At 34.9% G+C, this 12,229-nt stretch overlaps 1 protein-coding gene across 1 annotated transcript in view; it reads left to right on the forward strand.

The window, feature by feature from the left end:
- The first annotated feature begins 689 nt into the window (after positions 1-689).
- LOC107030003 overlaps positions 690-12,229 on the forward strand; it is a 38,655-nt gene continuing 27,115 nt past the window's right edge. The window contains exons 1-2 of the mRNA XM_027911936.1: positions 690-987; positions 11,108-11,721. Of these exons, the coding sequence (XP_027767737.1) occupies positions 690-987; positions 11,108-11,721 (912 nt within the window). The remainder of the gene's footprint in view (positions 988-11,107; positions 11,722-12,229) is intronic.

Consider the following 12,229-nt stretch of genomic DNA (forward strand, 5'->3'; position numbering starts at 1 on the left):
AATAAATTTTGAAATAATCTTTTTTAGTTAAACATTTTAAAATTCAAGTAACTTTAGTTATATAAAATATATTATAATATTTGCAGTATTTGAATTGAATAGTATTTCTCTAAATCGTTTAAATCTTAGCCTATTTTATTTCAATTTCTTGCAATTCCAAGCGTATTCAGTTGCAATCTTATTTCAAACATTGCCGACTTCTCATTTCAATTCTAGCCAATATTTATTTAAACTTAGGACAATCCAATTTAATTTTTAAGACATCATCTTTTAATCTCCTCCATCCATGAATTCATTAAATCCTAGATCGAATCCTAACTCTTCATCTCTTATTAAATCAACGGTTGAGATCAAACCCTTCTTTTTCCCTATTTTGAACTATGAAACATCTAAAGATAAAAAGTTTTCAATTTTAATCTTCTTCCCTCTCTCCAAGTCGCCAGCACCCTCTCTCTTTCTCCCCCATTCTTTCCGGCGAAAGCCACCATCACCAGTGAGCTCTCCCTCTCGCTCCTCCTTCGACTTCCCCTTTCCCTCTCTCCCTCCTCTCCTCCCTCCCTTAGACGAGCACCTCCCTCTATCGCTCTCTCTCTCTCTCATCTTCCTTCTTCTCCGTTGCTCCTCCTCCTCCTCCTCTCCTCTTCTCGACTCCAACGGCTCCAAGCAACACCGGTGGGCAGAAGCAACCGATGAAGAGCAAGGCGCAGCCGCCACCGCCTCCCTTTTTCCTCTTTTATCCACTCTTTTATCCTCCCATGTTCTTCTTCTCCTTCCCTCCTCGCCTGACCGCCAACAGTAACAACCACGAGGATCAGAAGCGACCAGCTCCACCAGTGATCAACTCTGGCAGAAACTGCCAGCAGCAAGCCACCAGAAGGCAACAGAACGCAGCTCTGACTCCCGCAAAGGCTGCTCCAGCGAGCGTTCAAGCGAACTCCGGTGTAGTTTTCAAAGGTTTCAAGTGGGTTAAAAGACGGATCCATCAAGGTACGTTATTTTAAATCATTTTATCATTTCTTAGCAATCTTATTCTTGTCTTTATTGGCAGTGCATATTTTTTCTTTTTTGAAGTTCTATGCATATATAGAAGTTATCTTAGTCCTAAAGTTGAATTGCTAGTTGAGATTTTCAAGTCACTTGTTGCTCGTGCAATTCATATTATTGATAATACCTTTTACTCCGAATATGCTAAGTGAAAGTATGCCTCTGGACTCTAGTTTTTAGTTGTTTATAGTTTAAGAAAAATTTTGCAAGATTCATGGTTAATTGTGTTATTCCCTTTTGGAGAAATTTAATAATTATCGTATATGTTTGGCATTTATTTGAGCATGTTGAATGGTCTTGTATAGTAGAATACTAGAAAAATTTGATCTTTTTGGGATTAAGACTTTCTGATAAATCGGGATTGTTATTGCCTCTCCTAAATTAATTAGAAACTGCTTAGAACTACTCTTTGTGAATTTTCGGATGATGAATTAACACTATTATTGTAATGTCCTTTGTGTATGGTAAAATAATTTTACTCTTCCTAACTTTATTTTTACTTGTCTATAATAAAAAAAATTATGTCTATTTTTTGGATCCTTGAAAATAAAGAAAATAATATTAATTGATCCCTTTTTCCTTGTTTGGGAACTGATTGATTTCTTACTTGTTTAAATATGGTAAAGTAAATATTTTGGCTCTTCTTTATTCTTACTTGTTTATATTTTTACTTAACTAATAATAATAATAATTTCAAATCTGATTTGACTCTTTTATCTAAAGGAAAATAATATTATTCTTCCTAATTTTATTCTTGTCATATTAGATTTCTAACTTATTTTTTTTGGTTAAAATAATTTAGAATAAAGTTGATTATATATCTTCTTTATTTAAGGAAATTAGTATATTAATTGATTCCTTTAAATATTTCTTTTCCTTATATGATCCCCCTCTTTGCTATATAAATAAGACCCCCTCCCTTTCATTATTTGACACTAACTCATTCAGTCAAGTTGATCACAAGTTCTCTCATTGCTTATTCACTCTCACCTCCTAATACTTGCTCATATACTCTCTTCTCTGTGAAAGAAAATAAGAATTTTTTACGAAATATTCAAGTGCTTACTTTGTTGTGTTTTGTGTTGTGATTTGGAAAATCTATAAATAATTCGTTGTTGATAAACCTTCTGCGTAATTGGTTAGCCCTCTTTATTATTTTAATTTTTTTTTTCATTATTATCATTGTTGTGTGTTGGAAACAAAAAGAAAACATCCAAGTTATTTTCCTTATCTTTTCTCCCTATGTGTGGTAATATGTCTATGCCTATGCTTTATCATTTTTATTTCTTATGTGTGTTATTTATATATGTATATATGAGAGTAATTTCTTACAATGAGTATTTTATGTTACAGTTATTTCTCCATTGTATATGTATTACATTACCTCTTCTAGAAAGTTTTGCACTTAGAGTTCAAAATGTTGAAGAGTCGTCTAGAAGTAAATTTCGGACGAAGCTATTTATTTTAATGTGTATAATTGGTTCATATTTGTGATATTTGTAAAACTCGATACCTATTCCTAAGAATATATTGGGGATCGTCTAAGGGGAGTGAGAATTATGTGCTATTCTATCTTTTAGTTTTGCAAACTTTTCCATTTAGAAAACATGCCTATATGTGTTGTTTTGACTTTCCAATCGCCTAAAAATCATGTTCATAGGAATCAACAACTACTCTCTAGCATGCTAACATATTTTGAAAGGAGTATAAATCTTAAATGTCAATTTGCCCTTTATTTGTTAATGTGAATTTTTATTCATAAGTTTAAACATGTTCACTTGGAAACCATGCTTACGGGATCTAATTAAATAAGATTTTTTCATTAAAGTCATTCTCTAATAATTTTCAACATGTTTTAAAATAAGATAATTTGTCAATATTTTCAGCTCTATGTAAAGAACAAATTTCTGCATACATTATTATTGTGTTTCTTCCTAAAAATTGTCATACTAATTTACCTAGAAAAAATCTGCAAAAAAAAGTTTAATACTTTCCTGCATCATAATTAACCTCTTTCGCATCTAAAATCTGCAATTAGTTCATTTCTGCGTTGTAATTATTTTTCTGTCTAAAAAATGTTTTTTAATATTAATAATCAATCTGTAAATCTATCAATGTTTTAAAGGCAATTTTCTGCATTTATTATAAATTTGTCACTTAAAAATATTTTTCTGAATTAGTAATAAATATATTGTCGTCCTTAAAATAATTATCTGCCTTAAACAAATTAAATCTATTATTCTAAATAATATTTCTGCCTTAATAATTAAATTTTCTACTGCTTTGAAATATATGCATGTGGGATCACTTCTTTACTACTTGGAATAAAAAGATAAAAATCTTTTATTAATTTATGCTCAATTTAATTAGTTCGACACTAAAATTAGCATCCATGTCATAATTTTTGCCCTCTCATAATTAAGTTTTTGTTATTATAACTTTATGTGTTCGTATGCCACACACTTTAGCATGAAGACCTTTCACAATTTTATGTTGTTTGTAAGCATGTCTAATTAAAATTTAGAGGCCAAATTGAAGATTATCATGCTAAAATGACTGTCTTGTTTGTTTGACTTTGTTTCTAGGAGGGTCCTATATTTTATTTTGTCTAAACCCACCTTATTAAGAGTCCAATGCCTCTTGGACATTAAGTTGGGACGAATAGGCACCTTATATAGGTACGAAATGCATGCACTGGTGGGGTAGGGGTAGTTGGACCAATGGAAATGATAACGTCGACTCAGGCTTGAAAAGACAAACTTTGGTTTTGTCTATTCCTATATGGCAGCCTATCGGAAAATAAAAAGAGAAGTCGAGTGCTGATCCAAAGAGTCTCGTAGAGTCTCCCTTCCCTTTATCCTTTTATTTGTTTGTTTAAGTTATGTTTATTTGGGGTAGTTTAAAGCAAAAAATATCTAATTATTTGCTTATTTGTTTGTCCCTTTTTTATCCTCTTTCTTATCTCTTATTAAATTTCTTAGTATATATATTTTATTTATTGTTATCACTTAGACTCACATGCTTAAATATTAAAATAATAATATGAGTTACTTCTTCAACTTGTTGTTATATCACAAAGTCTCGCATGTTAAATTAAATAAAAATGATTTTAATTGTTTAATATTGCTATTACCTAGCCTTGTATGTTTAAATTAATATAATAATAAAATAGTTTTAATTGTTCAATATTCTTATCACCTAGAAAGTATGCGATTTAAATAAATAAAAAACGAATGACCTTATTTACTACATGTAACCCCCACATAAATTGCATGAGATACGGCCGAGACCAACATTTGTTGACCTTGAGGGATGCCTAACTCCTTTCCCTCGTGGTAATTTGAACCCTTACCGGTTTCTCTGGTCCCTTTACCTTATCTAGACTTAGTTAGGTTAGATAGGTGCGCTGACGTACCTTAATTTGTTAGGAGGCGACTCTTCAAAACCCCAAATCCCAAAAAAGTTGTTAGGTGGCAAATCCGCTGGAGATATAAGGTTCTTACCATTACGTGTTTTGTGCTTATTTATGTGGGGTTTGCTTTATTTTGGTTATGTCATTATTTGATTAGTTATTACCATGTTTAGTTATTATTTTGTTGCCTTCTTTATTGTCTTCTTTCCATGTTCCACCCCTTTCCCTCTTCCTTATTTGTTTATTACCATGTTTCACCTTTTCCCTTTACCCTTATTTGTTCCTTGCATATTTTATGTTTTTCCTTATTTACATGATTTTTAATATGTTAATAGCTTACTTTCCTTTACTTAAGTGTATTCATTCATTTATTTATCTTTTTTATGAAAATTCCTATGTGTTAGCGCTTTCCAATCTAAATTCTAAATGTTACTGCTTTGATAACTGGCATTCCGTTCATAATTCCCCAAATTGGGACCCCCTTCCCTTTTATTTTGTTCTTGTTATGTTTTGCCTTTGCACCTCTTACAACTACTCCAATTCTATTTTAAAAAAATCATTATAGAGAGTCGGCATATGTGTGGACATAACGGATAGTTTTACTACCTCGAAACCACGAGACTCTCACATAGAATCCCTTTCAAGTCCGTGTCAAGCCTACTCATAGAAGTTCTAGTTAGGTCATACATGCTACATTTGTCGTAGGTGGTTTGACCCTTGGCTTCAATTCACATAATTAGTAGGCACACTATCATCTAAAGGGCCCCAACACCCTCTAGATAAATTGCATATTTATGTGTCAGTGTGATCATAATAATTAAATAAATCCAACTTTGCCAAAATGGAGTTTAGAAGTTGTTTATTGTTTGTTTCCAGAGTCATGGACTAGTACGAATTCCCAAACCCTCAAACGGTCACAGAGGTGAATCACAAACTTAGGAGCTGGTGGATGGATATAAAGAGAGATCGAGAAACGGAGATTCGTCAATTGTTGGATGGTCTTGCATATCATATCTTCATCACACAAAACCCTCATCTGACTAGGGCCCTACTTGAATTTTGGGACCTTGTGAAGATGGTTTTAAAATTTACAGATTGTATCTTGACACCAACAATTGAAGAAATTAGTGGTTTCATTGACCTGCCATATCATGAGTGTGAAATGATGGTACCTTATAAGCCATCATCAAGGGTATTTTAAAAAGTATTGGGATGAAGTCTAATCCAATCTGAACTTCTTTAGACCTTGGATGGACTCATTTAGACTTCCTATAATAATGAATTGGCCGAGATGATAACTACTGTACTTATAGCTATGAATTTGAATGCTCCGTTAAGGAATGGAAAAAATATCATTTGGATGCCTTTGCCATCGCCTTATTACGATCATTGGTTTTTCCTAAAACAAGAGGAAGAATCGACACATGTTTAAGGTACATGGTTCAATACCTAGCTCAAAGAGGGGACGAGCCTAGGAAAACTATACTGCCCATGATCCTGGCGGAGATAATGAGGAGTCTGTAATAATGTGTCGATGGTAGAATGTTCTTCGAATGATGCAACCTTCTACTTCAACTATGGTATATCGATCACTTACACAAGCGATCCGACGTGGTAGACACCTTTCCTAGTCAAGGAAATAATATTGATAACCATCCAAGAAGGTTGGCACGTTTCGCTGCACTTGTTGGATTTGTGGATTGGCGGATATTTTTGACAGAGCTTGAGTGCTGCGGAATCCAATGGAAGCTCCATTGGTTGTCCATGCCTAATGCCATAGTAAGAGGGGACGACCTATACTTCATTGAGATTATTGGCTTAAAAGGCGTTCAACCATATGCGCCGCCTTGAGTACTTCGCTAATTTGGCAAACTCTAGTCATACCACTTTGTTATGATGTGAAGAAGTTTAAGTATGAGTTTAGACTAAATAAATAATAAGTACACAATATAATTCGATGATGGGAGCGTGTGTTGACCATTCCTATGGGTGCACGACAGGCTTTATAAAGACATGAGTACTGCATATGGATCTTGATAGAGTTTGAAGTCCCAACACCAAGTGGAGTAGGATACCATGGGATCACTGATGAAAGGGAAAACATATGGCAGTGTGTTTAACACCAGACAAGAAGTCTCTCCCTATACAAGAGGTCAATTGGCGCCAAGCTCTTGCAGTCGATACCTCAAAGATTTCAGAATTTAGGATGATTTCCCCCATGTTATCCTTTTTCCATTAGCTTATTTCAACTTTGCTTTTCAATTATGATGTATTATTTGAATTTTATAATAAATGAAAGTTATTTGTTTCTTCTAATCTAAACTCCACTTGTAAAATAAGGCTTGAATTAATTATTGTTAATCAGTGTCGCTTACGACTACCTCAAGCTCAACGAGGCTCCTTTGCATTTGGGGAGTTTATCTTAAAATAATGTGCTTGATATAACAACTATTACATTACTCTAACTTGGGCTTTCTTTTACTTTATTTTTATTTTACAATGGTTTATCTAAAGACCATGGTTTACCACAGGCTATCAAAGTGCTCTCTTCCTTCTCTCCCAACTGAGAATCACAAAGGAAAGAGGAAAGTAATTAATGACAAGGCCATATGCAAGACTATTGAAAAAAAATGTCTTTCAGACGACTTTGTATCAAGACTTGAGCAGAAACTAAAGAAGTTAGAAGAAGAAGTGTTTGATATCGCGAGTGGTCCAAGTTGTTACTCTCCGCCAATCCTACTTTGGAGACAAACATAGATATGTCACCTTTCGCAAGTCAAGCCACTCTCCAAAATAATCCTCCTCCAAATTACTCCGCTTCTCAAAATCAAACAACCTCCATTCAATTACCTCCAAAGAACATCTTTTCTCCAAATTATCAATATCCTCTCCATCGTCATGTTCATAGACCTCAAAATCTCAATCCACACCCGCATCATCCTATTATGCAAGCTCCTGGATACGAAACACTTCTGCACCAAGTTCCTTGGCATCATGCGCCTAAATTACCACTTCCAATCCTTCCATATCAAATGTCTATGTACCAGAGGTTTCCTCGTCCATATCAACAACAAACATATCTTGCCACTGTGCCAAAGTCGTCACTCAACCGCATATTCCCAAAAACATCTTCATGGTTGAGAAGAGACTTGAATAAAACTTATACTCCTTTGAATAAGCCTATAGACCATTTTTATGAAAAATTGAGGATTGTGGGTCACATCCCTCCTATCAATGAAATAAGGATGAATATATGCATATTGTTGATTGAACCCTCTAAATTTTGTGCTTATCATTCAGGAATGAAAGGACATACCATAGAAGAATGTCGTGATTTAAAAGACAAGTTTCAACAACTTATTGATGCTAAAGTCAAAGCTTAGAGTACTTTGCAACAAAGAAAGTTCAAATGTGAACATACAAAAGTTTACTTAATCAAGTCTCCGAATAAGACTTGATAACATATGGGCAAATGAAGTTGGTCAAAATCTATCATTCAATTGTTGCTCAAGAATGTTCTCTAAATATCTCGTTTATGCTCTTTGAAATTTGGAACTACGTCAGACCTGATTCCTGTTTAAGAGGGGATACGTAGGCGCTCCTATGGGGTTTCAGTCTTATCATAATTAAAATTTTTATTTTCCCCTCTATTGTGTAACTAGGACAGAATTTTTGAGAGGATCTCAAAAATTCCATCAAAGAACATTTTCCTTGCATATCTTCATACAGGGGCAGAATTTTTGAAAGGAACTCAAAAGTTCTATCGAAATCACTTCTTCTCACAAATAATCAACTGTGGAAGAATTCTGAGAAGGTCTCAAAAATGCTCTCAAAAACGTATTGTCTCGCAAATCTAGACTTGGGCAGAATTTTTGAGAGGGGCTCTAAAATTCATTGTCGATCTACAATCTACAATAAATCAGAATAGCAGAAGTTCTATATTGGGGCAGAAAAATTTGAGGAGACCTCAAAATTTTAGACAACACTTCGAGGGACCTCCTAGCAGAGGCCAAACGAGCATACTGTGTCAAATGATATATACAAATCAATCTCCCCCTAAAACTAACTATTTTTCTTTGAATGCAGAAGTACATGTACATATTCAAAGGCAACTTCAACATCGCTTGAAGGTTAAATATACCAATTTGAGACCGACAAGTGAAACTCGACCCCTCCAAAAAGGAAAATGTCCAAGATACTCCATGCTCTCAATCAACTATTATGCACGTGCCAGAAATGCATTGTGCCCGAACTGCATGTGCTCGATATTGCATGGCTACACCCTTAATCAACAATTACGCCCAAAGATTACATCCGCCCGAACTACATTGTGCCCAATATTGCATTGTGCCCGAAGATCGCATTGTGCCCGAAGATTGCATGTGGCAAGAACTACATTATTGAATCATGCTTGAGATTGTGGTGTGCCTGAGACTGCACCGTGCCCTAAAATTCATTGTGCCCAAGATTACATTTTCCAGAAGACAGGATTCTGCCCTAAAATTGAATGTGCTAGAGTACATCTGTACAGAGTTACTACTGATTCAAATTGCAAGATGCTACAAAACAGATACTCTCTCTTACTTACTTACATTTCGAAGGCGTCATCCTCCAATGCCATCATCTTTCATGGGACTAGGACTTATTGTATGCTTATCATGTTCCTAAGGCATCATGGTCTAAAGGCATCATCCACATGGCATGCAGACATCATATCATGGCCTATGAATTTAATTTCCGTCTATCATGATACAAAGTTGTCATAGTCTAAGGGCGTCATTTTTCATGGACTACAGACAACATTTTCATTACCTGAGGATACATTTTGTGTATGATGGCCCTAGACATCATATCCTAAGACATAATTTTTTCAGAGTCTTAAGGCAAACATTCATGGTCCATGTGGGAAATTGCATCATGTTTACATTTACCATTTATTTTGTTACATCTGCTATACTAACTCTATTTTGTCATATTACAAGTTAAAGATGTGCGGATTACAGACAAAATCAATTGCCCTCTAAACAACTGTTTCCATGCTTACAAACAAAGCTCCATTAAATTCATGGCTACTCACATTATCGTTCGGCTACTCAGGATATTTTGAAGATATTATCGGATTCAACTCGCTACTGTGCCCTATTGTTTTCTCATTTAGTCACTTCTGCCTTACAATACAATGTTTAGGCTCGTCATCTTACAATACGACATTTGGGCCCTTCCATCTTATAATAGGATGCTTAGGCTTGTCCTCCTTACAATACGACATTTAGGCCCGTCTTCTTTATAATATGACTTTTACGCTCGTCCGCCTTACAATAAGACATTGAGGATCTTCTGTCTTACAACAGGATGCTTAGGTTCATCCACCTTACAATTAGATATTTTCTTCTGTATTATTATATCTCTATGCTATCTATTTATTGGATGTTGACATTATCCTTCGGAGATGGGTCTCAACTCTTCAAGAAGTTAAGCCAAAGACTAACAAGAAATCTCAAAACAGATACACTTCTTATCTCATCTTGTCTTATTTTTTTCAAAAACTCAAATTATATCATGTTGGTCATACTTTTGGTATTTTATGAACTAACATTTTATCTGGTCGTACTAGAATTTGCAGGTGTGATCAATCGCTCCCTCAGTTGAGATTATCGTGCTTACATCTAACGCAACGAAGTCCTTATCAATTCTTCGCTACTCATATTGCTCTTTTTATCCGAACCTTTGTCAAAGTTGGGTTATTCTCATCTCTTCTCTTCTTGCTTCTCCATCTCTTTCTTCTCACTACTCTAATCTTATCCATTCTAGCCGATCTCGTGCCTTTTGAATACCTTGGCGCTCTTTCAACTTTTAAGAGTTTCATTTGCTCTTGAATCTAGAATTACACACGACCTGATTCTTGTATAACCAGAGATATGTAGGCTGCTTAATACCAAAGCCTCGGTCGTATCCTTTTTAAATTCTACATCGCTTTAATTGATACCACTGATATCTCTCGTCGGACGGACAAAATTGGCTACTAAGTCAACGTTAGTTGCTCTACAATTCATTCATCATTCCCAAGCAACCAAGGGGCAGCTGTTGACACCCATTTTGACTGACCTTTAACCATTTTTAGGGATGCTATTCGACTAGATACGTATTTAAAAATTTATTTCAAGTTTAGAATTTTAGTCGATTTTGCATTATATATATACACGTACACATGTATGTTTGCTTTATAAAACTATAGTAAATATTAATAAAATTTTACAAAATCATTAATAAAATTTGAAATAATCTTTGTAGTTAAACATTTTAAAATTCAAGTGACTTTAGTTATATAAAATATATTATAATATTTGTAGTATTTGAATTGAATAGCATTTCATTAAATCGTTTAAATCTTAGCCCATTTTATTTGAATTTCTTTCAATTTCAAGCCTATTCAATTGTAATCATATTTCAATCATAGTCACCTTTTCATTTCAATTGTAGCCAATATTTATTTCAATTTTTGCCAATCCAATTTTATTTTTAAGACATCATCTTTTAATCTCATCCATCCATTAATTCATTAAATCCTAGATCGAACCCTAACCCTTCATCTCTTATTAAATCAAAGGTTGAGATTAATTCCTTATTTTTCCCTATTTTAAACTATCAAAGATCTAAAACTAAAAAAAATTCAATTTTCATATTCTTCCCCTCTCCTTCAAGATGCCAGCCCCCTCTCTCTTTCTCCCCCATTCTTTCCGGCGAAAACTACCATCGCCGGTGAGCTCTCCCTCTCGCTCCTCCTTCAGCTTCCTCTTTCCCTCTCTCCCTCATCTCCCCCGTCTCTTAGATCAGTGCCTCCCCCTCTCTCTTTGTCATCGTCCTTTTTCTACGTTGCTCCTCCTCCTCTTCTTCTCTTCTCGACTCCAGCGGCTCCAAGCAACACCGGTAGGCAGCAGCAACTGGCGAAGAGCCAGGCACAGCCGCCGCCTCATCCCTTCTTTCTCTTTTCTCCCCTCTTTTCTTTTACCTTCTTCTTCTCCTCCTTCCCTCCTCACCTGACCGCCAGCAGTAGCCACGAGGACAAGAAGCGAGCAGCTCCACCAGTGAGCAACTCTGGCGGAAACTGCCAGCAGCAGCCTATGAAGCAGCAAGCCACCAGCAGGCAACCCAAGGCGGCTCTGACTCCGGCAAAGGCTGCTCGATCCAGCGGAAAAGCGAACTCCGGTGTAGTTTCTGAAGGCTTCAAGTGGGCTAAAAGATGGATCTTCAACAGATCCGTCCCGGTACTTTTATTGAAATTATTTTATCATCTATTAGCAATCTTATTCTTTTCTTTATGGGCAGTGCATTTTTTTTTTGAAGTTCTATGCATATTATAGAAGTTATATTATTCCTAAAGTTGAATTCCTAGTTGAGATTGTGAAGTCAGTTGTTGCTCGTGCGATTCATGCTATTGATAATACCTTTTACTCCAAAAAAACTCAATGAAAGTATGCCTCTGGACTCTAGTTTTGATTTGTTGATATTTTAAGAAAAATTATGCAAGATTCATGGTTAATTATGTTATTCCCTTTTGGTTACATTTATTAATTATGTTATATGTTTGACATTTATTTGAGAATGTTGAATGGGCTTTTTTAGTAGAATACTAGAAACATTTAATGTGTTTGGGATTGAGACATTCTGATAAATCGGGATTATTATTGTCTCTCCTAAATTAATTAGAAAATTCTTAGAACCTCTCTTTGTGAATTTTAGGATGATGAATTAACACTTTTAATATAATGTTCA

The sequence above is a fragment of the Solanum pennellii genome, chromosome 9 (genome assembly GCF_001406875.1).
Source record: "Solanum pennellii chromosome 9, SPENNV200".
Lineage (NCBI taxonomy): Eukaryota > Viridiplantae > Streptophyta > Magnoliopsida > Solanales > Solanaceae > Solanum > Solanum pennellii.